This window comes from Larus michahellis, chromosome 6 (genome assembly GCF_964199755.1).
Source record: "Larus michahellis chromosome 6, bLarMic1.1, whole genome shotgun sequence".
NCBI lineage: Eukaryota > Metazoa > Chordata > Aves > Charadriiformes > Laridae > Larus > Larus michahellis.
This window is the reverse complement of record NC_133901.1, coordinates 35,864,462-35,889,074: the sequence shown is the minus strand read 5'-3', so window position 1 is coordinate 35,889,074 and position 24,613 is coordinate 35,864,462. Positions and strand designations below refer to the sequence as shown.

The following is a 24,613-nucleotide window of genomic DNA, read 5'->3' as shown; positions in this document are numbered from 1 at the left end:
ATGGACCTCTGCAAAACTGCAGGGGCTTGTTCGTGACTTGGCAGTGTGGAGGTGGCTGTGAAAGAAATGTCCACAGGGGCTCCTGCAGCTAATACCAACTTCCTGGTACGCAGCAAGGGACGGTGATGCTAATGACATCTGTAACGCCCATCGGCGAAGTAACAGCACTACAGCGTGAAGTTGAGTTGGCTTTGCATGCTCCTGAGAAGTGCTCTAGCTTCCTGCTGGGATTCCTGGGGGGATTCAGGGGGTTTAACATCGTAGAAGCTGTCTCCATCCAGGAAAATTACATACAGAACTGACACTTTGGTAAGAGGAGCAATTTGGACAGGATGCTTTCCTGGAGATCTTGCTCCTTTGGTGAAACCAAATCTTCCTTTATTTAATCTTCCTTTATTCCTTGGGCAAGACTTTCTGTCTGGAAGATGCAGAATTCCGAAGCAGGAGTTTCAAATTAGCTGAGTTAAGAATAATCAAGTGTGCGTGGGAAAACTCCCCAGAAGTCGTCCCCTCAACTGCCACATGCTTTCCTACAAACTTTTCAATGGGTTTTCCACAAACCAGCCTCCAAAAACAAAAGGGTGGTAGTTGTTCAGTGGTCTCGGAGATGATGCTTTGGAATTTTTCAGTGGTCTGGAGGATGGAGGTTTTGGCAAGCCTTGAGTAATCCGAAGAGTCATGGTGTCAAACTCATTAAATTTAATGCTCTTAATTTAAATGCATATTGCCTTTCTGCAATAGGCAAGGAAGAAGACGAGAACAGCAGTTATTAGTTATCAGACTTGGTCTGTTAAACTTTCTTCTGTATTATTAAATATACTTCATATATTAATAACAAGTTATATCTACCATGAGAAATAGAACAGGTCTTGCTTACAAATGTTTCCAAACCATTGACCCCTAACAAACTACCTTCTAGCTTGTAAAACTGTTACTGTGTCTCTTTGTTATGGTTGTTAATTAAAAAGTTTAAATACTTCTTTTTGTGGAGTATGTGATGGTAGCAGCTCCCTGGTGTGAGCTGGGGCTTGGTACAGCTTGTAATTGGCGATGGTCTCATTCAGAAAGGCTGGGAATGGGCCGGTGTTTTCCTGGTCTTTCCAATACAGCTTAACTTTATAAATGCTTTATTAGCTGCTGCATACTGCGAGCCTCTCGGTGCCACCAAGAAGGTCTAGTGAACTTAAATTAATTCTGTTGCTCTTGACTGCAGGCATATTGGTATGAATCTTCCTTGGTTTCTAATGTGGAAAAGAAATTTTTCCGAAGAGAAGGGTGTGCTAGCTGCCCACCACCCATGTGTGATTTCACAGACTGTATTCCAACTCCTGCAATTGTAACTTGGTCTTATTTTTTTCTTTTTCCCCAAGATAATAGTTATGTTCTTGAATTACGGGAGCACAATGTAGTGGTGAGACTTTTGCCTTTTTAAATTAGCTTCAAAACACTGAAGTACACTGTGCCCACTGTGAGAAAGCGCAAGGTAAAAGGTTTTTTGTTTGCTTTACCACCTCCTTATTGATAATAGTGCAAGGTTATTCCAAATGCCACTGCTGAAATCGTGCTTGTCTGTGGACAAACCATGTCGTCTTGTCATCCGTGTGGGGTGTACTCTGCCTGAGTGGGTTTGCTGGGTTTCATATTCCTGAAAAAATACTGTTTGCGGTGGGTACCATGTCCTGCTCTGTCGAGCAGCGTTGTAGCAGGGCTGCGACCTGTGTTCCTTCCATCTTGCTGCTCTGTGACCATGCTAGCTAGCTACTGCTTTTCCAGTCATGCTTTGTCCATGTTTTTGGTTTCCATCGTGACTGTTTCCCCTCAGAAATTAGTGATCTTTGATATTTAATCTGGACTTGATGTAAGTATTACTGTTTTCTGTTTTTAAAACACTGGTCTGCTTTCTCACTGGTTTGGGTTTTTTTTTTTCGCATCCAGAGCTCTCTTACGGAATTGCCTAGTGTTCAGCTGGACAGCCACTTACACTGCTTGCAGCCAGCTATTTTAGTACTTCTCTGAATGCTTTTTTCAATGGCTAATGTGTTTTTACTGCTGTGCTGAGAAAGCTGAAGTTTTGCATGCTATCTGAATCAGGTCGAGAGTGCTGTCAGGGGACTTGGTCTCTGCAAATACAAACTGGTTGGTTGGAAGTGTCTGGGCCTGGTACCCGAACTCTTAACTAGCAATGCCTTGCTGCTTTCTGTCTTGTTTTAGTAATTCTATACTGAAAAAAAAAAATAATTTAAAATTACTGTTGTAAGGGGAATCTGCTTTCAGTGTCTCATGAGGGTATTTCTGGACGTGCAAGCTTTTACCAGATACAGTTGGAAATAATCATGGCTAGCAGCTGTTGACAGCTAATTGTGGCTCGCTTTTAAGTTCACCCATCAATGAACTGGCATAAGTAGGGAGGGATGAAAGAAACCGATTGTAACAGTCCCAAACCTGACTCGTTCGCCCTTTGTGTCTGGAAGTTCTAAGTTTGTTGATGGGTATTTTGGAGATGGTTGCGAGCTGTGCCTCGGTGCAAGGACAAGACTGCAGAATTGTGAACCCAGCAGACTTCACAAGGATGGGGCTGCTTTGAAGACAAGGCAGAGTCCTACCAGTATGCCAGCTGTGGAAACTTCCTCTTTCTGTCATTTGTTCAATTAGTACAGCCAAAATAAGGCTACAGCAAGACTCAGATGGAAACTCTGACCTGCTTTAAGATGATGGCATCTTAATGTGAGAAGTGGCCTTAGGTATAGGACTTCGTCTTTTCTTATTAAGGGATGACCCAAATTGACAGACTGATCCTGGTGAACGTCTTGATAAACCTTCTGGGGTGTTTAGCCTGTCCTCGCTTGCGCGCGTGAAGTCCCTGTAATGCAGACAGCATGACTGAGTAAAAGTGTAACTTGTCTCTAGCGCTGTGACTGTTCTGTAACAACTTGCTTGCGTGGCCTGGGTTGTTGTAGGGGGAAGGTTTTGGGCTCTTTGACATCAAGGCAAGGGGTGAAGTTGTCAGAAGGAGGTGTCTGTATCTGGGGAAATTGTGGGAGCTTTTAGCCAATTTGCATTTAGCTGTGGACTTGTGTGTGAGGTGGTACAGTTGTGTGGTGGCAGATGGGATTCTCTGGCCTCTTAAGACTATCCCTGTAGAGAAGAAACCTGGGATTCAAGGTTGAAAGAACTTTAATTATTAGCATTGGATGAAAGGAAAAGTCCTGGTTGCCAGGCCTGTTTACTCTCGTGATAAAGCATTGATAAGGTTCTTGGAAAGAGAATTGTGGAGAGTATCCTATTCTGCACTAGCTGAGCCTCCTTGCTTGGATCGAAAGGATCTGTTTTGAAGTCCTTGCCTTGATGCCTGTCCCTTTGTGTTTGGTTTTTTTTTTCCCCAGGGAGGCTTTTTTGCTCTGTTTCGTGTGTGTTTTTAATTTTCCTGAGAACAATGATTCAATTTTCATTAACTAGCTGAGACTGTCAATGAAAATACAAACTGTAAAGGTGTCCCTGACGGTTTGTATAATTTGGAGCCAAATTGTAAATTGCCTTCTTCTAGGCCACTGAACACCTATCACAATATATTAAACCCAGTTTAATGGATTTGGAAAAGCTTTAAGGAAGTGACCTAGCCAAAAGATCTCTCCTTTCCATTCCAAATCCCCCTCTTCCTAGGGCTGTTGATTCTTTAATAAACGGTCTTAATGACTAGGAAAATGGTTTTTTTTCTAGTGGTTTGTTTCCAGCACTTCTCAGTCTCTTAATACAAATTAAACCTCAGTGTTCATATTGGAAAGAAGCGTGAACTGCAAATCCCGTTGTTTGTACCATGCATATCTCTGATGTGTGATTTACAGATTGTAATTGGGCAAGTAGTTCAAATCAGCTTTTCAGGACTGGCTGTTGAAAACTGATTTGTTTTGTGTTGGATCTTCCTGGTGTCTTATTCTTTGGGTGAAGCTGCAACAGTTTCTGTGGGGAAAAAAATTTAGATGGTTAGAGGTATAAACACAGTAAACGTTGTGTTTTGGATTTTTAAAAGTACTTGAACTGAAACAATCTGAAAAATTTCAGTTAAAATCCTACTGAAACAATCCTTGTGATATAGATGATATAAAACCAGTAGAAAACAGTATTTTTAAACTGAAATCCAGAACAGAATAAAATGTTTGGAAACTCCTTTCATAATGCTCTTGTAAGAAACAAGTTCTGGTCCAAATGAAATAGGCTCAGGCAGAATCCTCTGTGAAGCACGTTTTTATTCACGTTCTTGCAAGAGCGGGTGACCTACCAAGTAGGCACACTTCCAGTTCTTGAAAAACACCTTTTTATTTCCTAATCCCGGACGAATTTTTCCCTCCCCTGTTTCCCATTGGTTAGGTACTCCAGGGTTCACAGTCTGGCCGAGGCACCTAAAATTCTTCCCGCATGTCCTGCCTCTGTTTACTTCTCTTTATGCTACACTGTCATGGTTTAGCCTCAGACGGCAACAAAGAACCACATGCCACTCGCTCGGGCCTTCCCAATACAGGAAGAATCAGAAGAAAAAGGCAAGACTCTTGGGTTGAGACAAAGGCAGTTTAACAGGACAGCAAAGGGAACAAGAAAACAACAACAATAACACGGATAGAGGCGTATACAAACACGATTACAGAACCGCCGCTCACTGACCGGACCCGGGACGCCCCAGCCCGCTCCAAGCGGCGACTTCGTGCCCCCTCGCCTGGCAGCTCAGGGTGGGCATAGCTCACATGGCATGGAATACCAGGAAAAATTAACCCTATCCCTGCCGGAACCAGGACATACACCTAAAGGGATTATCTGACTAGTTTATTTCTTTCCTTTTTGGTAAAAGATTGCTCAATGTCATTAGCCCTGGTTAAATGTTTGACTACCCTTCTAGACACTAATCCAGTAGGAATCAGTTTGTCCTTTTGTCTGTGTGATAAGAGATGTTCTACAAGCCTTTGCTGGAGCCTCTTTGTCTTAGTCATTCTCTGATGGAAATGGCTTTTCTCCTCTGCAAAAGCAATACCTGCCTTTCTTACACTCTCCTATAATCCTGGTTTGTCACATATACTGGCAGTGCATAACTTGATAACCATTGAAAATGTGTAGGAAAGTTTTTGGTTTGTTTTACTTTAAGGTTGTTTAACTAGTGATTTAACTTAGATGAGTTGACTTAATTAATCATTATACAAACTAAAGGTGTGTTTGTGCATAGCACACATGCCCATAAAATAGTTTCCCTAAGATAGCGGAGGGAGGTCCAGGAAGTGACAGAATTAATTGGCGCTGACGAGGGCTTGGCCACAGGCTCTGTGGTGGCACCTAAGGGGAGAAGCAGCCCTTTGTTAGGGCATTCAGCCTCTTGTCCCACCGCGCTCAGCCTGAGGGAGTGATGGACACGACTGAGCTTGCTCTGAGGATGGCACTGGCTGTCAGATGAAATGATCAACTTCAGTTATCAGCTTTCCTGAAACTTTGTTTAGCTGTTAATGCCGCTGTTGTGCTTTCATGCCTTTAAGTATAATTATGTTATTCGGTGCAGGAGCTAGTGACTGCTACTAGGAGATGCCGTTACAGTCATTTCCTTTATCGCTGGTCAATTAAATAAAAACCTTTTGGTCTCTGGGTCTCAAATAAGGGTTTTTCCCAGAGATGACTGATGATGAAGTAGTCCGTGCAGGCACTGGAGTTCCAGTCAGACCCACTGGCTGCCAAGGTCAGGAACAGGGGGTTTTGGGGAGCAGTCCCACAGGTGATAAATGTTTGCCTCCTCCAGAGGAACAGGACCAAAGTGGCTCTTCTGTGCATTCCCTAGTCAGGCTGGAACTGTTAACACAACAGTGTTGAGGAGCTTGGGAAGTACTGCCAAGCTTGTGTTTCTGAAATCACACACAGAATGCTACAGGGAATCATGTGGCTGTTCCTTGTGATGTATGGAAGGGGTCAACCCCAGTTTTTTATCTCCTCACACAGAGGCCAGGTGAGATGAGCTGAGGAAAGCCTAAATGGGAAACCTTCAAAACTGAATTTAACGTGCTATTTAGACATCATCTTCAAAATAAGCGCGTTCGTGTTCTTAACTGCTCTTCATTAGTATGTCAATAAAGATCTGCCTCTGCAGATCACTGCCTTTTACTTGTGTTTAACTTCTGATGAGTTGCCTTCTCCAGGCACGTACCTATGGCACACCACAGGTGAGCATTGAATTTTCTCTCGTAGGGCAGAGGTGGGAAGCAATCCTGTGAAATAGTCAGGTACAAGGTACATCGTTAACTAAAGGATATTAAACATTAACATGTAGGGATATTAAGTTTGCATCTAAGCTTCCTTGATCTGTGGTCTGGTAGCATAATGAAACAGTGCACTTCAATGGCTTTAAAATATTCTTATATTTTTGTCAGCATTTTTTTCATTTTCTTCTGTTTCTCTCTTATGACAATAACTTGCCAGGGAACATAAGGGATTTAGAAGTCAGAGCCACACAGTGACAATCCTCATGGCAGATAGCGTATCTAGGGGAAATATGTCAGGCATCCACTCTTGATCAAATGGAAGATTTTTCCAGGGCTTCATGCTAAGATGTGTATGGAACTAGCAAAAGGATTGATTTTTAGCATCCTAATCACACCTGCTGGTGAACTGGTGCAAACTGCAAGTAGACAGCAAAGAAGCATGCCAAGTTTAACATCCTACGCTTTGGTATTTCTTACACAAGAAATCTGGCCAGTGATAATTGGCCACAGGTATCTGTAGCCGTTTATCAAACCTATGTTTTTTGTCTTAGGACCTGAACTGAATTTGAGAATATCTTTATCTGATGCTTCTAGCAATGCTCTTAAACTCCCCAACTTAACTGCCTCATAAAGGATTCGATTCTAAAGCTAATCGGGTCTCCAAGCTTACCCTGTAAGGCTCATCATCTTGGGAGAGGGAACTACTTGTTGGCTTTAATGCTTGGACTGACCTGATGTGACTTGGTGGGTACAAAAGAACTGCCTTTTACTGTCCGAGGCTCTCCTCAGCAAGGATAACTGACGTTTCTGCTCCCTTTTTGGGCCAAACCTGGGTAAGGTTAAATAGAGAGATGAGACTTCTTTGTGTGTGTTTTTCTTTCCTGAGGAAGATGAGCAGGGAATTGGTGGTGTATGACTCCCCCAGGACTGGGATGTACTGGGCTGCTGTGGCTTGCAGAATGTTGTACCTCTCTATATTTCAGAGTGTGCGGCTTCTCTGAAGCTGTACATATGCTGGCACTGGCTCCGAAGTCTGCAAGAGCCTGCTGTTTCTTTTCAAGAGCTGAAAGCAAGGTTCCCTTGTTTCTGAGTTTATTTCCCTGGAAAACCAGTGCGAGTTGGCTGCTCCCCAGCATGTACCAAGGCAGAAGAAATTTCCTTGCACTTGTGGAAATCTCACTTCATAACTCTGCTTATTGTTTCATTCTTGATGTCATAAGTGCCAGGGATGTGAGAGTTAGCTGATGTTGCCTTGCCAGGAAGCTCTTTCTGCAGTATGGCAGTAAGGTGGGAGAAGAGGGGTAAGAGCTCTTCTTTTAAACTGGCTATAACAAAGACTAAAGGAATTGCCTAATGGGGTTGATAAGTGCTAGAGGCAGAAAAACAAACAAAAAAAAACAAAAAACAAACAACAAAACAACAGTCAGCTGCCCTGGGGGAATCACTGAGAGGAATCCATTGGATTCCTTCTCTCTCTGGTTATACAATCTTCAGCTGTGAGTGGCTGAGGGAGACAAAACCATGCATGCTGAATCAGCAGCATCAAAACTCACTAAATTCTTCAAACTGCTTTTTAAAGCAGGGTTGGAAGCCCCTTTAATTTGAGAAGAGAGGTATCGTCCATTTCAGTACAGGAAGATTCAAGTAATGAATCTGGAAACTAGGGAAAGGAATTCAGCTCTGCCTTGTCTTTGTGCTCAGGTTTCAAAGCTGACGCAGGTTTAAATGTATCATGGAATTTTGCTTGGTTTCTGTTTTTCAAGCCTTCAGGGAATTAAAATTCTCAGCTTTTTTCCAGTAACCATGAGGGCTGCATTAAAGAAGTGGAATTCAAACCATCCTACTCCAGTAAAACAAAAATATTTTAATAGCGAAACTGTGATCTAGCATCACAAAGTGCAAGGGAGTGGTTCCAGCCCAGCTTTGGGTTGCCTGCTGCAGATAGGAAAGACTGGGCGAAGTTTAGGTGAAAGAGGGAGTATGGTGATCTGATGTACTGTACATTTCAAGTAGGAATAGCATAATTCGCGGTAAGTGGTTGACATTTGCAATAAAATTAAAAAAAAAGACTGAGAAAAGGTTTTGGTTTGGGGTTTTGTTTTGCTAGGGGAAAAGTGTGGATGGTGACAAGGGAAGCACAGTTAAAAGCAGTACAGACTGCTTGACCAGTGTGTGTCTGTTAAACTTTTTCCCCTTTCATTACCTCCTCTTCCCCCTCTTGCCTCCAAGAGGCTCTATCAAAGCCATCAAAAGCAGTGATATTCCTGTTACAAGACTCATTGTTGCAGCATCTCCACAGCAGCAGTAACGCCTGAGAGAAGGGCGCAATGAAGAACAACTGGCAATTACTTCATCCCTCTTTTTTCTTTTTATTTTTTTTCCCCCTCTTTTCTGCGAAGAACGCATCTTCTTCCTCCTGCCCCTGCCTCTTCCTGGACACTGTGGATTACCTGTTTCTCTTTAGGCAGATGGGCAAAGGAAACAGGATGAGAAGGGAATATTTATAGCTCACCTCCTGTTTATGTTCCTTTCCTAGCAGATGTGATAAAGCTCTGTACTAACACTGGAAGAAGAGAAAATTCAGGCAGGAATGAGAAGTGTGGCAAATGAAGACCATTTGCTAATGTGTAGGTCGTACGAAGTGCTTCCACATGCAAAGATTAACACTTCCTACATCTTACTGGCATTGCCTTTTTTGTGTCCGTCTCCTCAGCCTGATTTTTAAAATAAAAACGAAAAACAAAACCAAAGAGGAACAGTTCTGCAGTTCAGATGGGTTCTCATTTGCTTGACCTTCATCTGCAGAAGCGTTGCCCTATGGAGGCAGCGGGTGCAAAATGTTTTTTTGGGGGCAAAATCTGACCTCTCGAGTGGGATGTGATCAAGGGCGTACTGGCAAAGAGAATGAGAAAAATGACTTCAAGCCAGTGGGATTTAATCAGGCGAGTGCTCGGGTCCTGGGAGACAAGCCTGTATGGTTTAAAAAGACAGCCCTTGCTGTTTTATTGCATACCAGGCTCTCAAACAGAAGCACGGTGTGTGCCTTGAAGGGAGATACTTCACGTAATATTTAATATGCGAACGTATCCAGAGAAAGGTTGGAGGAGGTCTTCCATACGAGGTTACTGATTTGTTGAGGTAAAGTTGGGCTCAATTTCAGAGGAAGATTGAGATTTTTTATTTTTTTTCGAAGGGAAATCATGGAGGCAGGCCAAGGTGTCCAGATGTCTCAAAAGAACGGAGGTGGCGAAGAAGGGGGTGAGAGATGCAGGTGGAGATCTCCAATGCCAGACTGGCCTGTTTTTATCTCTTTGGAGGTTTCTGAGGGTGCTGAAGGAAGGCATGTGAAACTAGCAGGGCTGTGCTTGGGCTCTGGCAGCAGCAGGATCCCTCTTGGCTAGTATCATGGGCGTAAGGGCCACCAACAAGTCTCCTCCCTGTGGCCATGCTGTCCTCAGATCCACGCGAGGGACTGCTGTAGGTGTCCTCCTTGTCTGAGGGCTGGAAAAGTCTTGTCTGTGCTCAGAGCTGTGAGGTGGTTCATAAGCAAAGGGTTTTATTTGCAACCTTTGCTTCAATCGTTGCTGTGTTGGGTGCCCGGGGGCTGAGGGGTCTCTGTGAGGAGAGGCCGGGGCTGCCTCAGGCCGGTTCCAGCTGGTTTTGGCTGCCTCACAGCTGGGCACAGCCCAGCCTCTCAGCCCCGATGGTGCTGCCTTGGCAAATCTGAGGTAAAAAAAAAGAGAAAAATGCTGGGAAGGGGAGAGGAATGAGCAAAAAAGTGTGAGGAACAGCCCTGCAAGCACTGAGGTGGGAGGAGGAGGAGCGGTGGGGTCCTCCATGGGCTGCGGCGCGGATGTTTCCAGAAGGAACCGCCATTCCCTGGCACCCCTCAAGGCGGGAAAAGAGTTGGCAATGAAAGGGTGGGGTAGATCCTGGAAAAAGGGGTGGGGTGAGGGGAAGGTGGGTTAATTTCTGTCTGTTTCTTGCTATTATCTACTTTAATTGGCAATAAATTGGCTTTACCCCAGTTGTCTGCTGTGCAAGCGAGGGCCCTGATCCCTGAGCTTTTTCATCTTGTGTCCTCCCTCCTCTTGAGGAGAAGAGGGAGAGAGCAGCTGGCCACAGCCAATCCACCACAGTTATATGTACTTAAATCCAGCAGGAGCTTGCCTACTGGTGCAAAAATATTAGTAGTTCTGATAAGTTATGTGTTGTGGAGCTTGGGCAGCAGATTTCTGGTCAGAACAGGGTTTCGCTCTGCGTCTCCTCCTTTGCAAATACAGCTGGTGAGAGGGGGAGGCAAAATGGGAGGACAAAAGGGGACTCTACAACTTACGATGAAAGTCCTGTTTCAGAGAGATCAAAATGTAAAGCTGAATACAGGATCAGAAGTAGTTGGAGCCCTGAAGTGAGGGAAAAGATCGATAAACGGAGCTCTTTGTCACTTTTGAGGTGGGTGGTTTGGGTTACTGCGGTTGCTCAGGGAAGCTCGCAGCAATTTTTGTCACTGAGGTGCTGGCCAGGAGGTTTTAGGATAACCACTGTTGGAGCCAGGAAAGACTTTCAGTTTTTCATGCTGTGAGAGTTGGAATAGAGGGGAAAATAGCTGTTGCTTGTTGGAAAGGGTGAGCTGCTTCACATCTGACTTAAGGCAGCTTCATTTAAAGGAGGCCCTTCATACATTGCAAAATAGATGTTGCAGCTGGCACTCGCAAATGTATCTCTTAAAGATTTCAGTCATGGTAAGAAATTTTTACATGGAGAATAGTCTGTTTTTCACAAAAGCTCTACAGCTTTTGCTGCACTGGTTCTCCAGGTAATGACTGAGCAGCATGTTTTACTTGTGTTCTAGATTTAAGATATTCACCTTTTCCGTGCTTGAGGTGTGGGGGTTTTTTCTGGACAACTTCTTTTCTGATTTTAATTAGGCTTTGGAGACTTGGTACCCTAAAGTTGTTATCATTCTATCATTGTTAATTACCTAAAATGCAGAGCATGAGCTCTGCTAGATTGTTCCCTTTTGTCCCATCAGAGAGTACTCGCTGGTAGCTAAAAGGCTGTTTTTTCCAGTAGGTCTTTGATTAACTTTGTCGCCCATGTAGAATTGAGATAGCCACGTTAGGACCTATAGAGATACTGTTATTTTTACCTTTGGATTGTCCAATATAGACCTTGACAAGGCTGGAGGAAGTGTTAGTTTTAGACAAAGGACTGGGATATTTTTTTTTCTCTTGCTCCTTTAATCATTCTGGGAGCGAAGCTGCTGCATAACCCGAGCCTCTTAACATGCATCTTACTGCAGATAAGACAGGAAACAAAGGATCGAATGCATGTGAAAAGTGAATTCCTGCATCTGTTCTCTCGAGACCCAGAAAGTTATCCTGGCGTTTAAAGATTCTAATTTCAGTCGTCTGGCTTTGGTGCTTTTCACACTCCAAATATTGCTTATTTTTGAAGTAGTGGACAAGTCTGTCTTAACTGAAACCTGGATGTAGTTATTCCACATTTTGCTGCTGAAGTGGTGAGCTGTCTGCAGGCAAGCAGTCGTGAGATCCGGTCAGCAAAGCTTGAAACGAGTTCCCCTCCTCCATCCCATGCTGCTTCAGTCCCAGGCTTCAGCCTTCTGGCACATTTCTGTATAGAACTGTTGAATTGCAGACACTGGATAAAGGGTTCAGACATTTCTCTCCATCTCAATTTTAAAACAACAACGACCCTTCAAGGAATAAAAATGATGGATGATTCCTTAAGCTCTCACTAACCTTGGATGACAGGAGATGGCATTTAGGTCTCTGCTGACTTTGAGTTCATTTGTTCCTTTTTTTTCTTCTCCTAACCAGTAGAGACTGTTTTCCTAGATAAGAAACTTTTAACAGCAGCATATATCACAAGGCACAGTTCAGCACTGCAGGAGTGACAGATATGTGTAGTTTAACCAGTGTCTCTTTCTGTAAAATGTAATGGCAACATACTGCTGTGTGGGGTTAATGAAACAGAGTTGGTTCAGACCTGAACCAGGGTAGAAGAATTGTCAAAGAGATTAAATCTGGGGTCCCCTCAGCTTTTTGAGAGTCAGCTAAGATGCCCTGGTTTTCAACCCGTTTTGCCTTTTCCCCTGTTCTTGCCTCTATTGTATGAGGGCAGGAAGCTTCTGGAGCTAGCTTATACCTGTCAAATACTCATGGCTTTAAGGTAAAGTCTTTGCAGATGCTAGCTGATACCTTTGAGTTACGTAGCTGTTTTGCAAGAGGATAACATTGGGTTTAGTGGGCTTTAGGATTCTCTGAAAACAACTACAAAATTTTTGGGCTGCTGTGCAAATCTGGTAGAAGGGCATGCTCCTGATGTGCAGAATTTTAAAAAAAAAAAAAAAGATGATTAATCCATGTAAAAGAGAAGATTAAAGCAGTGAAAAGCATGTATCTGAAAGTGGCAGCTCTGCCATGGGGTCGGGTAAAATAAGTATATAAACAGTGCTTTGTGGTAGTGCTCTCCAACAGGTTTTGTGTCTCACTGTTTAAATTCTGCCCACTTATTGTTGTATCTGGTCTGATGCTATTTTTAGAAGGATTAAAATTGAAGTTGCTGGTTTCAAATAGGAAAAGGTCTTTTTTTTTTTTTAAACTTCCCATAGAGGCTTCCCTTCCTTGGGTCAAATTTGGTTCTGTAAACTGGCTTACATATGGTGCAGCTTCTGATGGTTGAAGTTTCTGACTTTTTTCATGATGTAATAGTGATACTAAGACAGTGGAGCTTGAGTTGTCCAGGATGTGAGGCTGTATCTGTGTTTTGCTTGTGTGTTTTTGAGTTTTAAAACTGGTTTTATTTGGGAGAGAAGGTTCCTGGTTGTTCAGCAGTAGCACATGCGTGTTTGTTAGTCCAGATGATGTGCTATTTTCAAATGTAAAAAGGCAAATTTGCCCTTTGGTTCCCAACACATAGGAGTTTGGTTTGTTTTGTTTTTTTTTAAATTACTTTTGCTAAAACATGCAACTTCCCACTTCAGTTACAGATGTTTAATGCCCAGTTCTGTTTTGCTGTTAGCTGCCTGTTTGACTTGACTGTGGGAAGCTGAAAATGCAATTGCAAGGAGGAAAATTGAAAACGACTTGGGGCATTGGACACAAGCTAGAACATAGGAAGTTCCGTTCAAATACATGGAAAAACTTCTTTACAGTGAGGGTGACAGAGTACTGGAACAGGCTGCCCAGGGAGGCTGTGGAGTCCCCTTCTCTGGAGATTTTCAAGACCCACCTGGATGCAGCCCTGAGGGATGTGCTTTAGGCAATCCTGCTCTAGCAGGGGAGTTGGACTAGATGATCTCTAGAGGTCCCTTCCAACTCTGAAGATTCCGTGATTCTGTGATTTTCATTTCTCAAAACTGACAAAAAAGGAGTGTAAATAGAGCACAAATGAGTGTGAATTTCCAGAGCTGCCAATGCACTGAGTGCCTGGGCCATAGGTCCTGCTCTCAAGAAAGACCAGTGTAGTTGAAACTATCCTCTATTTGCATAACAGGCTTCAGAAAAAAAAGTGAAGTAGTAGATAAAGCTATTTTAAGTAGATTATTGAAAGCAACCTCCCAAAATATGGAGGTATGGACAATTTGGCAGAGAGATAATTAACAGCCTGGGTTTTGTTTGCAAACTTCAGTTAGAAATTTACTTAAAAATCAAGCCCCACCTGTGAGATACCTTTATAGAAATGCAGGTTTGGCAGCTGTATTTTAGAAACCAACAAACAAACAAAATCCCAGACCATAGGAATCCCCATATGGGACTGCAACTGATGAAAATCTGAGTGCTAGTCACTGAAATATATACCACTGTAGCCAGATGAGAGCTGGTGTTGCACCTTATTCTTTTTTAAAAGTGGGCTCTTTTGTGCTAGAATTGTAATGTCACTGTTGTTGGGGGAGGATTAGCGTGTAACTAAAATAACTTATTCTAGAAGACAGACTTTAAATCAGTTTGATTCTAGATTTTCATGAACAAATTAGTCCCTTGCCAAGGTTGCAGAACATACGAATCATTCATGAGCTGTCTTGTCTTATTAGGCTCTTCTTTTATATATAGCTCAGTATCACAGTTCTTGTTTTTATCTTGAACGATTTTTTCTTCTATGAAGAGGCATGTTTACTTCTTGTATCTTAGAGTTTGGCTTCCCTCTGTAAGGCAAGAAAAAAAAATACTTGTGAGCAGAGAAAACAAACGAAGAGATTCAACCTCTTTATCTACAACTCCCTAACTATTCCTCATGGTTATGCTAAAACTTTTTTTTTTTAACCCTTGAAGAATGATGTTTTGTGTGATTTCTACTTCCTGTGCCTGTGTAGTAATCTAAATTGATTTCTTAAAACTGATTAACTCAACGTGGCTTTAAAAATACATTTTATGTTAAGGAAAAGAAGAAATCACAGCTGTTGCATTATACCTTCTCACTTTAAATGATGCGCGTTGAGAGTGAGGTGTGTAGAGGTGAACTTGGCTGTGGGAGGAAACCCTACTGGGTGGCAGATGGTAAGAGAAGAGGCTGTTCTTGACAGGCACTCCTGGTTTGTGGTTACCCCTGCGGCGGATGGGAGGAAGTGCCTAGCACAGGCATTGGGGTAGGTGATAGTGGGAGGGGGGGGGACAGGAGGTGGCACTGGGGTGCGACTCCGCGAGACGAGTGGCGCTGAACATTTGTCCTTTTTGCTGTGCTTGTATTTTCTAGGTGCATCAGAGGCTTTCTCCTTGGCAGAGTGTTAGAGTGGTCTATTGCAGTACAGTAGTGCCCTCTGATGGTGAGTACTGACATGGGGAAACTCTTGGCTCACTTAAGACTTCGCTAACTTAAATCATGTTCCCTGACCCCTTTCCTCGTTGAGGCTTTTTTTTGGCTAGGTAGTAATCCAGCTTTGAATTAAGGAAGTGACAGAGAACAAAGTCAGTCAAGAAGAATTAAGGAAATGATCAACTTTTTCTAATAACTGTCTTTACAAAACTGGACAGGCCTTATAAAGAAAGATGTAATTGTGTGCAAACATCCAAATTTTTTTGGCAGGCTTTTTCCTGTTGTAGCTGTGAGGACTGTGAGATGCCTAACTTTCGATGTACTGTGTGCCCTGTTAACTTTATTTATGTAATGATAGTGCAGTTCATACCAGCTACTTGCTCAAGCGTTTGAAAGCACTGTTTGCTGCAGTGAATAAGTTGTGAAACCAAGGCAATTTTATTCCTTTATTTAAATTCTGGGACAGCTCAGACATTAAGCTTTTTTAATAAGGTTGTCATAACATAAAGCAAAAGAATACCGTAGTGGAACTTTAAAAATCTCAGTATGCTAGAATGCAAAGAGGAAACAAGCAGCTTTGAGATCACTGCCTGAACACCTGCATGCTGTGCGCAAAGACTAGAACGCTTACACTGACTGACAGAGGCGGTTAGCAGATCCTCTCCCCGTTAAGGCTTGTTAATAAAGCCTGAAAGCTAATAAAGTAAAGGGTTCTGGCACAACGGCTTCCCCTGCCAGGATAGTGAGTGTGTGCAAACACAAAGAGAACATGACTGCTGTGAAGAACTCAAAATGAAAACCTGAAGGCTTAAGTAGGTAGAAGTGTAGAGGATAAATGTAAGGTTGAGAGAATAATGTAAGTGTGTGTCTGCTTGCCTGGTTGATTTTTACCTCTCCTCATATTGTGCCTGAATATTTCTTTTGTTATTTCTTCCAATAACCTCACCTTTACCCATAGTAAATGTTCAACACTGACTTATTTGGCCACACCCTTTTTTTTACTGTACCTTGTTTTGGCTTAATGTATTGCTTAAACTGTTCTTATTCAAGAACAGAAATCTTTAAAAAATACCAGTGACCTGTTACTGGTGTACATATGGTTGAGTCAAAACTTTGTGGTGCTTGGGTGCGATTCATACCTCCAAAGCAACCTCACGCTTAATATGGTGTGTAGAGCTTTTAAAATCCTCTATCGTCTTATTTAGCAGCATCTCTGGCCAGGGTTGTAGCTGTCTGTAAATCGAAGTGAAATACTGTTGTATACAATTACTTTTTTTTACTTGTCCCATGTATTTTAACACTGGTTTAAAATTTAGTCAGCGAAGATTAAGCAAAATGTTAGCTCTATAATTAGTGAAGTGTCCACTTAATGACTTGTAGCTGCCCTCATGCATGAAATCCACAGGGCTGTCAGAGCAGAGAAGAGCAAGGCAGACAGCTGTATCACAGTGTCTTGTTAATAACTCTTACTGGAGCTGTCTCTTAGGTTTGTGTTACTGACATGTCCTTCGGATTTTTTCTTTTTTTGTATTTGCCTCTGAGGTCTTCCCTCTCCAATGCAGTAAAAATCTGACCAGACATTACTTGTGTGGGAGGTGATGAGAGGATCAAACTGGAATTATGGACTTTCCCCACCGGTGAATTAGTCTACCAAATTACTTTTACAAGCATTTTGTAAGGAAAACATAAACCATCTGTAATTCCAGACTTTACTGAGCCTGTCCTCTGTAAGAAAGAATTTGGTCTCTAGCACTTCACCTGAGCTGGGAGATCCTTGAGAAAGACTTTGTGTGCTACCAATGCTGATGATGCTTGGTGCAGTCTGACCTATTGCATTTATTGCTGTGGTCTCTATCTGGTCAGTAGAGGATTAAAATGCATCAGGGCTGGTGGTGGTAGGCACTTCCTCCCCACCTGGCAGTCACAGAGCTGCGGTTGTTGTGTTGTACCAATGGGGATATGCAGAAAAATGTTGATGCACTGTGATCTGTTCTGCTCTACAATGAACTGGCTCGCTGCCTGTATAATCAAGGTAGCGTTTTAAATAAAGAATGATTTTCATGTCTTGTGGTTGTGTAAGCAGTACGTAAGTTAATGTTGTATATGCTGCTTACAGAACCACAGAATTCAATACTTAAGTGGCTATTTTAAGCTTCTAGACATGTTGATCATTCCATTTGAGCCTGCTATCGCAAGTGTAGCTAATGGTAATCTATTTCTTACCAGTCTCTTGCTAAAATACTTCAGTGAAAGAATGCAAAAATCTGATAGCTGGTGTCATAACAGCTGTTGATAAAGAGCTTGAAATTCTGTCTAACTGTCCAAATAAATTGGCAGTCTGCTTTATTTTTTCCAGTAAATATCTGACTGTTGTCTCTGAGTTTTAAGCTTTGAAACACTAAAGCTACTAAAATCATGTCAGTGGTCTGAGTCTTGAGAATAGGCATCTATAGGCTTCCAAAAACTGGGGCCTCTTGGGATGCTTTAGTCATTTTAGATGTCCACACTTGGTCACTTCCACCTAGTCTATAAACATGAGGTGAGGACCTCTTTGTCAGCACTGGGTAGCAATTCTCTGGAAGAAGAGGGGGGAAAAAAACCTTTGTATGCTTGATTGAATTCATGAAGGCATGTGACAGTAAACTCAAAAGCCTGAGAGAACTCTTTTGGCTCCATAAAAGTGTACTTGGTGCATCCTTTCTCAACAGCCATGAGCCTCCCTTTTCACAAAGGCATATTGCCCCAAGAGTTGTCCTAACATGCAAATGATCCTTTGATAAACAATTCCCTCATCTGGCAGCAGACCGCTGGTATAAAGGAGGTTGGTGGCAAAACTTTCTGAACAGTGGCATGCTGAGATATAGTTTCCTTTGATAGTCAAAATTACATTATTTGCTTCTATTTCTACTTGCATTGACTTCTTTGACCCAACTAGTTTTGATGTCAGCTGCTTAAATTGACTTGGCATGTCAATACATGAGTTAGATGAGTTTAAGTAAATGGCGTGGTTCATAGAGTTGGCCAAAGCTACAACAGGTGGGAATACTGAGCCAGATGCAGCGTGGGTGGGTGTGACTGTACAATCCTTGAGACATGGCAAATGCTCTGTGCAATAAAAAAGACCTTACGTGTTTTACATAAGAAAAATACGTAGCAATCCAAAGTGAATCATTTTTAGGTGTGCTGCTATATCTTAGCAACTACTGCACTTTGGTAAAATTTGGACTGTTTGTGACTCAGTAGGGGGCTTAGGGAATATGAACTCTTAACTTTTTTTCTATGTATGGATATCCTGAAGCATACAGAGTGGGCTGTCTTCTGGCAGTAAAATAATAACTAGCTTACAGTTCATACCGGTCACTACCGTAAATCTTAGAAAGGTGCACTGAAATCCATAAGAATTTTCTTGAAAAAGCTCCTGACAGCACTAAAGAAATGGAAAATGTTGTTTTATCTACACCTAAGTAGTAATGTCTATCTTCTGAAGTACAAAGTGTATTGATTCCATGAATTTTAGATGAAATGACCTTGAAGCTTAAACTCAGCGCTCTTCCTACAACCTCATACTCCTGACTGCTCTCTTAAATATTTGTTGTCTTAGGACAACCAGGAGGAAACCAGTACTAAACAAGAATAAAAAGGTTTGAAGTAGGTCCTTCCTTGATGTTTCCGAATATACACAGTCTGCCTTTGTATTATGGGCTATAAAATCCTGATAAATTGCACAGTGTTTTGTCTTCTGAAGTCCAAATTACTTTGATTCTCAAAAACTAATCAAAACATACTGTGCTGCCATATTGTGGCTTTTAGATATCATGTTGCCTTTAGTGTAAATGTGATTGTGCTTGGAGTAAACGTATTCTACTTTTCCACAAAGCACAGAAAGTTTAACAGATACTGCCAAGTCGATGGGAGTGAAAACCTCTGTCATCCCTCCATTTTTCTTTGATGGACACATCTCTTGATAAAAGATGAACCAAGAATTTAAAGTCTCTTTCATATTCAGCTCATAACCTTGTTTGCCTTTCTCCATGGGACAAATACAGAACTATTACGAGAAGATCTGTTAATTTTTAATGAGAAACTTGCATTTTTGTCATCTTTGTAGAAGTGACGGTGGTTTACCAAAACGGGTTACCTGTGATTTCTGTGAATCTTCCATCCCGGCGTGAACGTTGCCAGTTCACGCTTAAACCGATCTCGGACTCTGTTGGTGTGTTCTTACAACAGCTGCAAGCAGAGGACAGAGGAATTGATCGGGTTGCAATCTACTCAGCAGGTACTGCTGTTTACAAACTAATTGATTTACTTGCTTGCCAGCTATTTTCATCAGCCTTTTGCTTTTTAAGTAAAAGCTTGTTATGGTGTGAGTTCCTTAATGTTCCTGAAAGAGTAGAAGGTAGAAATGCCATTCCTAGAGTAAGAATATTGTTAGCTGTCCCTTTACAGTCAGGTCTGCCAAGGAAATCTGACTGTAGAGTGGAGGAGGAGAAAAACATTCCTAATGCTTAGCTTACCTCCATTAGGACTAACATCTATGTTTTTGGTGAGTTTCCTACTATTTAGATGAAAGATCCAAGCTATGCAACCTATGTAAATATTCTAATTGATTTGTAAGTAATTGGGTGTAAACGCGATATGACGGAAACAGTATCTTGCTTAGCTATGAAAATTCAGTCATATTTGACTTAATGTCGTGTTTTGCTATGTTTTGCTCAATTGCTACGTGTCTGCTAGGCACTACAGCTCTGAAACGATGTGAGGATATCTTCTGAAAATGCTATCAAAGCAGATATTTCCTTAAAAGTCTTGGCCTGAGAGGGAGGTGTTTGCTAGGTTAGTAAAGTCAAAGCTGTCCGATACCAGAGATTGAAATAATCACTTCTAATGCTACTGGGGAGAGATAAAGGTCACTTAAGTGGATTGTATTGCAAAACATAGTAAAATATTCAAACTATGTGGGATGACATGAACTGCTTTTTATAAGATGGCCCAAAATATCACAAATTTAGAAGAGCAGCTGCATACATAGCTCAGCTAGTATTAGCCATGTTAAGGTCCCCCAAAATCTATATATCTGTCTTGACGAAGAGTATTGTCTGTGGGAAAATGCGTAAGTCCAACAACAGGATTTGGGATGGCATTACGACTTGCTTAGCCACAGTGTGTTTAGGTACTTTGTTTTCACTGTTTAATGAGTCACCTGTGTTTGCCTTACAGATGGCACACGTGTCGCCTCCTCCACAGGCATAGATTTGCTTCTGCTGGATGACTTCAAACTGATCATTAATGATGTCACATATCATGTTAGACCACCAAAGAGAGGTAAACAAGCCTGGTTCTGGTAAACATCAGAAATAAATTTCAGTATTCAGTTTCCTGTTTAATCGCAGCATGCTTTATTAACATTAAGAACATGAAGTGTATTTCTGAAGGAAACCTTGCAGTTTCAAATCCTGCCCTTGGAGTCTAATTTAGTGATATCCAAGTAATCGTAGCAGTCTGTAATGAAAAGCAAATATTCATTCTGCTCAAAGCCAGTAGCCCCCATAAGAGGAATAAAGAAAGAAATGTAACTTCTTTTAATTTATACATTTTTCTTTTTTTTTCTAATTACTGAAAAATAATTTAATTTAACTCATTCTGAAGGATTACAATGTAAAATGGGAATTAGATTGAAACTTATGTTAACTGATTTGGAAGAATAAGTCGTTCCCTTACCTGACAGTTAACATTGTTTCCTTTTAAGTGTGGTACTTTTAATATTGCAAATAAACCTTGAAACCTTATTAGCTAACAAACAGTGAAATAAATGAGACCTTACAAGGTTACATTACTAAGAATTAAATAGGAAGGGAAACCAACCTATTTTGAATCGATTAAAAAAATCTTTTTAGAGTAATGGGCTTTGGATGTGAAAACTTGCAAGAAGCTTTTGAGACACTCCAGAGTTACTGGCAAAGGCAGGAATTTGGTATTTTCATCTATCATCTACTCTTTCTCCTAGGCAACTTTATAGGCTTCATAAAGCACCAGCTTCTTGCATGCCTGTACTTACCTCTGAGGACTTAAACGAAAGGATCAGTTTTGGAAATGTTTCCCTGCTTGTTGCTTGACTCACAGACAGTGGGGGATATTTGTTGTTCTGTTATTGTTGCGGGCAATAACACAAAGTTTGCAAGCAGTATTTCTCTAAGAGGAATTTTTAGCCCTGTAGACAAGAAAATAAATTAGTAAGGATCTTTAACTTGACTTGCATGTCCAGTTGAGGTTAGATGGTGGAAATGCCTTCCCCTATTTACCTGGATGTTTTCCCTAGTGTTTGGGCCTTCCTCTCTTATGCCTCTCTTCAAGCAGTAGATAATGAATAAAATAATTCATAAGGCAAAAGCTGTGAGAGAGCTGTTAATGTTCCTTTTGCCTTAATAAGGCAACATGCTAAAGGAAGCTGATCTATCAAAAATCAGACCGACCATATCTTTTGGGTCTGAGACTGCCCTGGGCGGCTGACTTCTAGGAAGATCTGCTGATATGTGCCATCTTCCTCTGTAGATGTAGTTACCTTCTGAGGACATTTTTGCAAGGAAAATAATAAAAATGTATTCTAGCGTTTTATTGTTCACAATATAAAAATACCAAGTGAAAAAAGGAATTTCTGACTGGAGGAACTTTGTGCAGCCACTTGTCCTTAGCGTGCAGGAGTCTCTGGAATTGGGAATTCAGCACTGGGTGAGATGATGTTTCTCCCCTATCTGTGGAGACCTCCACTAGCGATGTGTTTTTTTTTCCAATCTCCTTAACAGCACCTTGACAGAAAACTCTCCATTAAGACTGGATATCTAAATCACTGGATATCTCACACACACAAAAAGTTACTCTCTGCTGTCTCTTACCTTACTGCTCTGTGTCCCGAATGTGGTGTTTTCACACACTTATAAGATATTGTAAACCGGAGAAGTGGATTGGGTATTTTAACAAGGTATCTCTTCCAACTGTTAGCCCCTGAGAGCAAGTGATGGTATCAAGCCTAGCTGGTCTAGTCTGTAATTTGTAATACCACTAAATGAGAATGCAAAGCTGGTGTCTCTTTCTGCACTGGAGAAATTGCTGTCCCATGATAAGGCAATCCATACATCCCACTAACATAGTGTTTGGGAGAGCAAAGTCTGTGTCTGTGAGTCTGTGTATTTTTGGTTAGCTCACTTGTGTGATATACCCATTGTGCGCTGGTAGGTGAGCTCTGGGATCACCTAGGTTACATGAAATGCTGCCTCTGATTCATTTGCCAAGGAGATTTCTATAGTTAGCTTGTATTAAAAGGAATGTGCCCCTAAATAGGCACTGAGATTAGTTCTGTTAGACTTTTCAGCAATTGCTTTTCCATTTTTACAAAATCACCTCGTGTATTTTGAAATGGAAGTGCCAGAACACTGTAATCTTAAATACTAAGTACTTTTTGATGGTCATTTCATAGGAATACTCTTTTTTTTCTTTTCTTTTTTTTTTCAGAGGGGGAACAGCAGCCCTTTAGCTGGGGCAGGGAATATGGTGTGCTTCGTGTGCCTCGGCATAGAGAACTGAGTCACTTCTTTCCCCTGAGCTGACAGTGTTAAAATTTAAGCTGTCCATAGCTTTTTATGAATCTAAACTCTTTCACTTGTTGTTCGTTTGAGAGTTGCAGACAAAGTCTAGATGGGTTGTTGCAGCTCTGCCATGTCAGTTCTGTTTTCTGTGTTGATAAAAATCGTATTTTAAGGTAACAGAAGGAACAAGCCCAAGGATGCTACCAAAAAAAATAATTTTTTTTTTTTAGATTATTTGGCTAATGTCAAGTTCTTTTTGCTTTAATTTGAAACTTGTGGGTTTTTTTCCATATGGAATGTGTAATATACCACTAGTCACAACTGCTTTACAAGTTGATGTCCTTTAGGAATCCTTTTTGTGTTGAAATGCAGGGATAAAAGCAGTTTCAATTAGTGGCCCTGTTACTGTCTTTTTTTAAATACTGTGAGGAAGAATTTCATTGTCCTGTAGGCATCACAGCATGGGGATCCCCACAGAGTGCTGAGAAACAATTCCTGGCATTGATACTCAAAACAATTATCATAAGACTGCGTGTTCTAGGGTCACGAACCCAAGATCTTCGGCTGCCATCATCAATAACCGTGGTTGCTGATGGTCTGAATTCTGGCTGTTTCTTGACAGCTGGTGTGATGCATCATACTCATTTAGTTGTTCATTTGTCTTTGCTAAGTCTTGTATGTAAATATGGATCAGAAGTAGCTGTTGATAATCTAGCAAACTAATAGCATGTATCTCTTTTCCTTGTTCTTATCAAATTTTAGGAATATCCAGTAATAAAGCCTGGTTTTCTTTGTAAGAAATTTGTATGGTTTTAGAGTGCTGGAATCTTCCAGAGGCTTCTTTGTTGCAAAGATAGTTTAATGTGTTTCCTGTGTAGACTAATAGCATTTTCTGAAGATTATATGAGAAGTTCTGTGGATAAATGCATATAAAGCAGTCTCTTTTTTTCCTAGAGCTCTTAAGCCATGAAAATGCAACGACGCTGAATGATGTCAAGACATTGGTTCAGCAGTTGTATACTGCCTTGTGCATTGAGGAGCACCAGCTGAACAAAGAGAAGGAGCTGATAGGGAGACTAGAGGAATTGAAGGAGCAACTAGCACCACTAGAAAAAGTGAGAAGTTTCTCATTGTATTTTACTTATCCTCCAAATGCAGCCTTAATTTATTTCAAGGTTTTAATTAGGTCCCTGGCATGCTTAAAGATCACTGAAGCAGAAAAGATGCAGTAAGTGTATCCAAACCATATCTGTTTCTGTTTTCTATGGAAGTATTTTGTTTCTTTGCTTTATATAATTGGAAATGAACTTGGTAGTAAATAAAGACTGGGGCTAATGCAACAGAACATCTCTGAACATAGAGAAATAAGCAGCCTTGCAAGGTATCCAGAGCATGCTCAGAGTAAAATATGGATGATGGGAAGATACTGATAGAAAAGGAGTCTGGATTTGTCTGTATAACTGAGACTCAAATCGTGTGTCTCAAACAACTTAGGATTTAATATAAATACAAGGTGTTATTTTCACATATCTCTTAATTAATGTAATATTTTTGAGAATGTAAGGCGTGTACTTGTGTCTCCTGCAGGTAAGGATGGAGCTCAGCAGGAAAGCAGAGAAGAGGACAACCTTGGTGTTGTGGGGAGGCCTGGCCTACATGGCCACTCAGTTTGGGATTCTGGCCCGCCTCACCTGGTGGGAGTATTCTTGGGACATTATGGAACCAGTCACCTATTTCATCACCTATGGTAGTGCCATGGCAATGTACGCTTATTTCGTAATGACTCGCCAGGTAGGACTTGTTGTGCTGACATTGACACTTCAGTAGAAGACTTACTTTGAGCTCTACTCTCTAGAAAATTAGGAAAATTGTGCCTGTTAGAAATCGCTTTGCCCCTTCCTTATCCTGTCAGAACCTAATGCCACTTGATTTAATTTGTTCTGTCCAGGAAGGTTGTATATGGTTGTGGGGGTCTGCTGGTGGTGGTCATTGCTGTTTTCTTGCTTGTCCTACCATAAATGCTTATAT

General features: G+C 41.4%; 1 protein-coding gene across 2 annotated transcripts in view; it reads left to right on the top strand.

Moving 5' to 3' along the window:
* MCU (mitochondrial calcium uniporter) overlaps positions 1 to 24,613 on the top strand; it is a 97,426-nt gene that overhangs the window by 67,646 nt on the left and 5,167 nt on the right. For both annotated transcript variants that reach the window (XM_074591085.1, XM_074591086.1), the window contains exons 2-6: positions 14,943 to 15,012; positions 19,111 to 19,281; positions 20,223 to 20,327; positions 23,540 to 23,700; positions 24,173 to 24,376. In XM_074591085.1, coding sequence (XP_074447186.1) covers positions 14,943 to 15,012; positions 19,111 to 19,281; positions 20,223 to 20,327; positions 23,540 to 23,700; positions 24,173 to 24,376 — 711 coding nt within the window. The remainder of the gene's footprint in view (positions 1 to 14,942; positions 15,013 to 19,110; positions 19,282 to 20,222; positions 20,328 to 23,539; positions 23,701 to 24,172; positions 24,377 to 24,613) is intronic.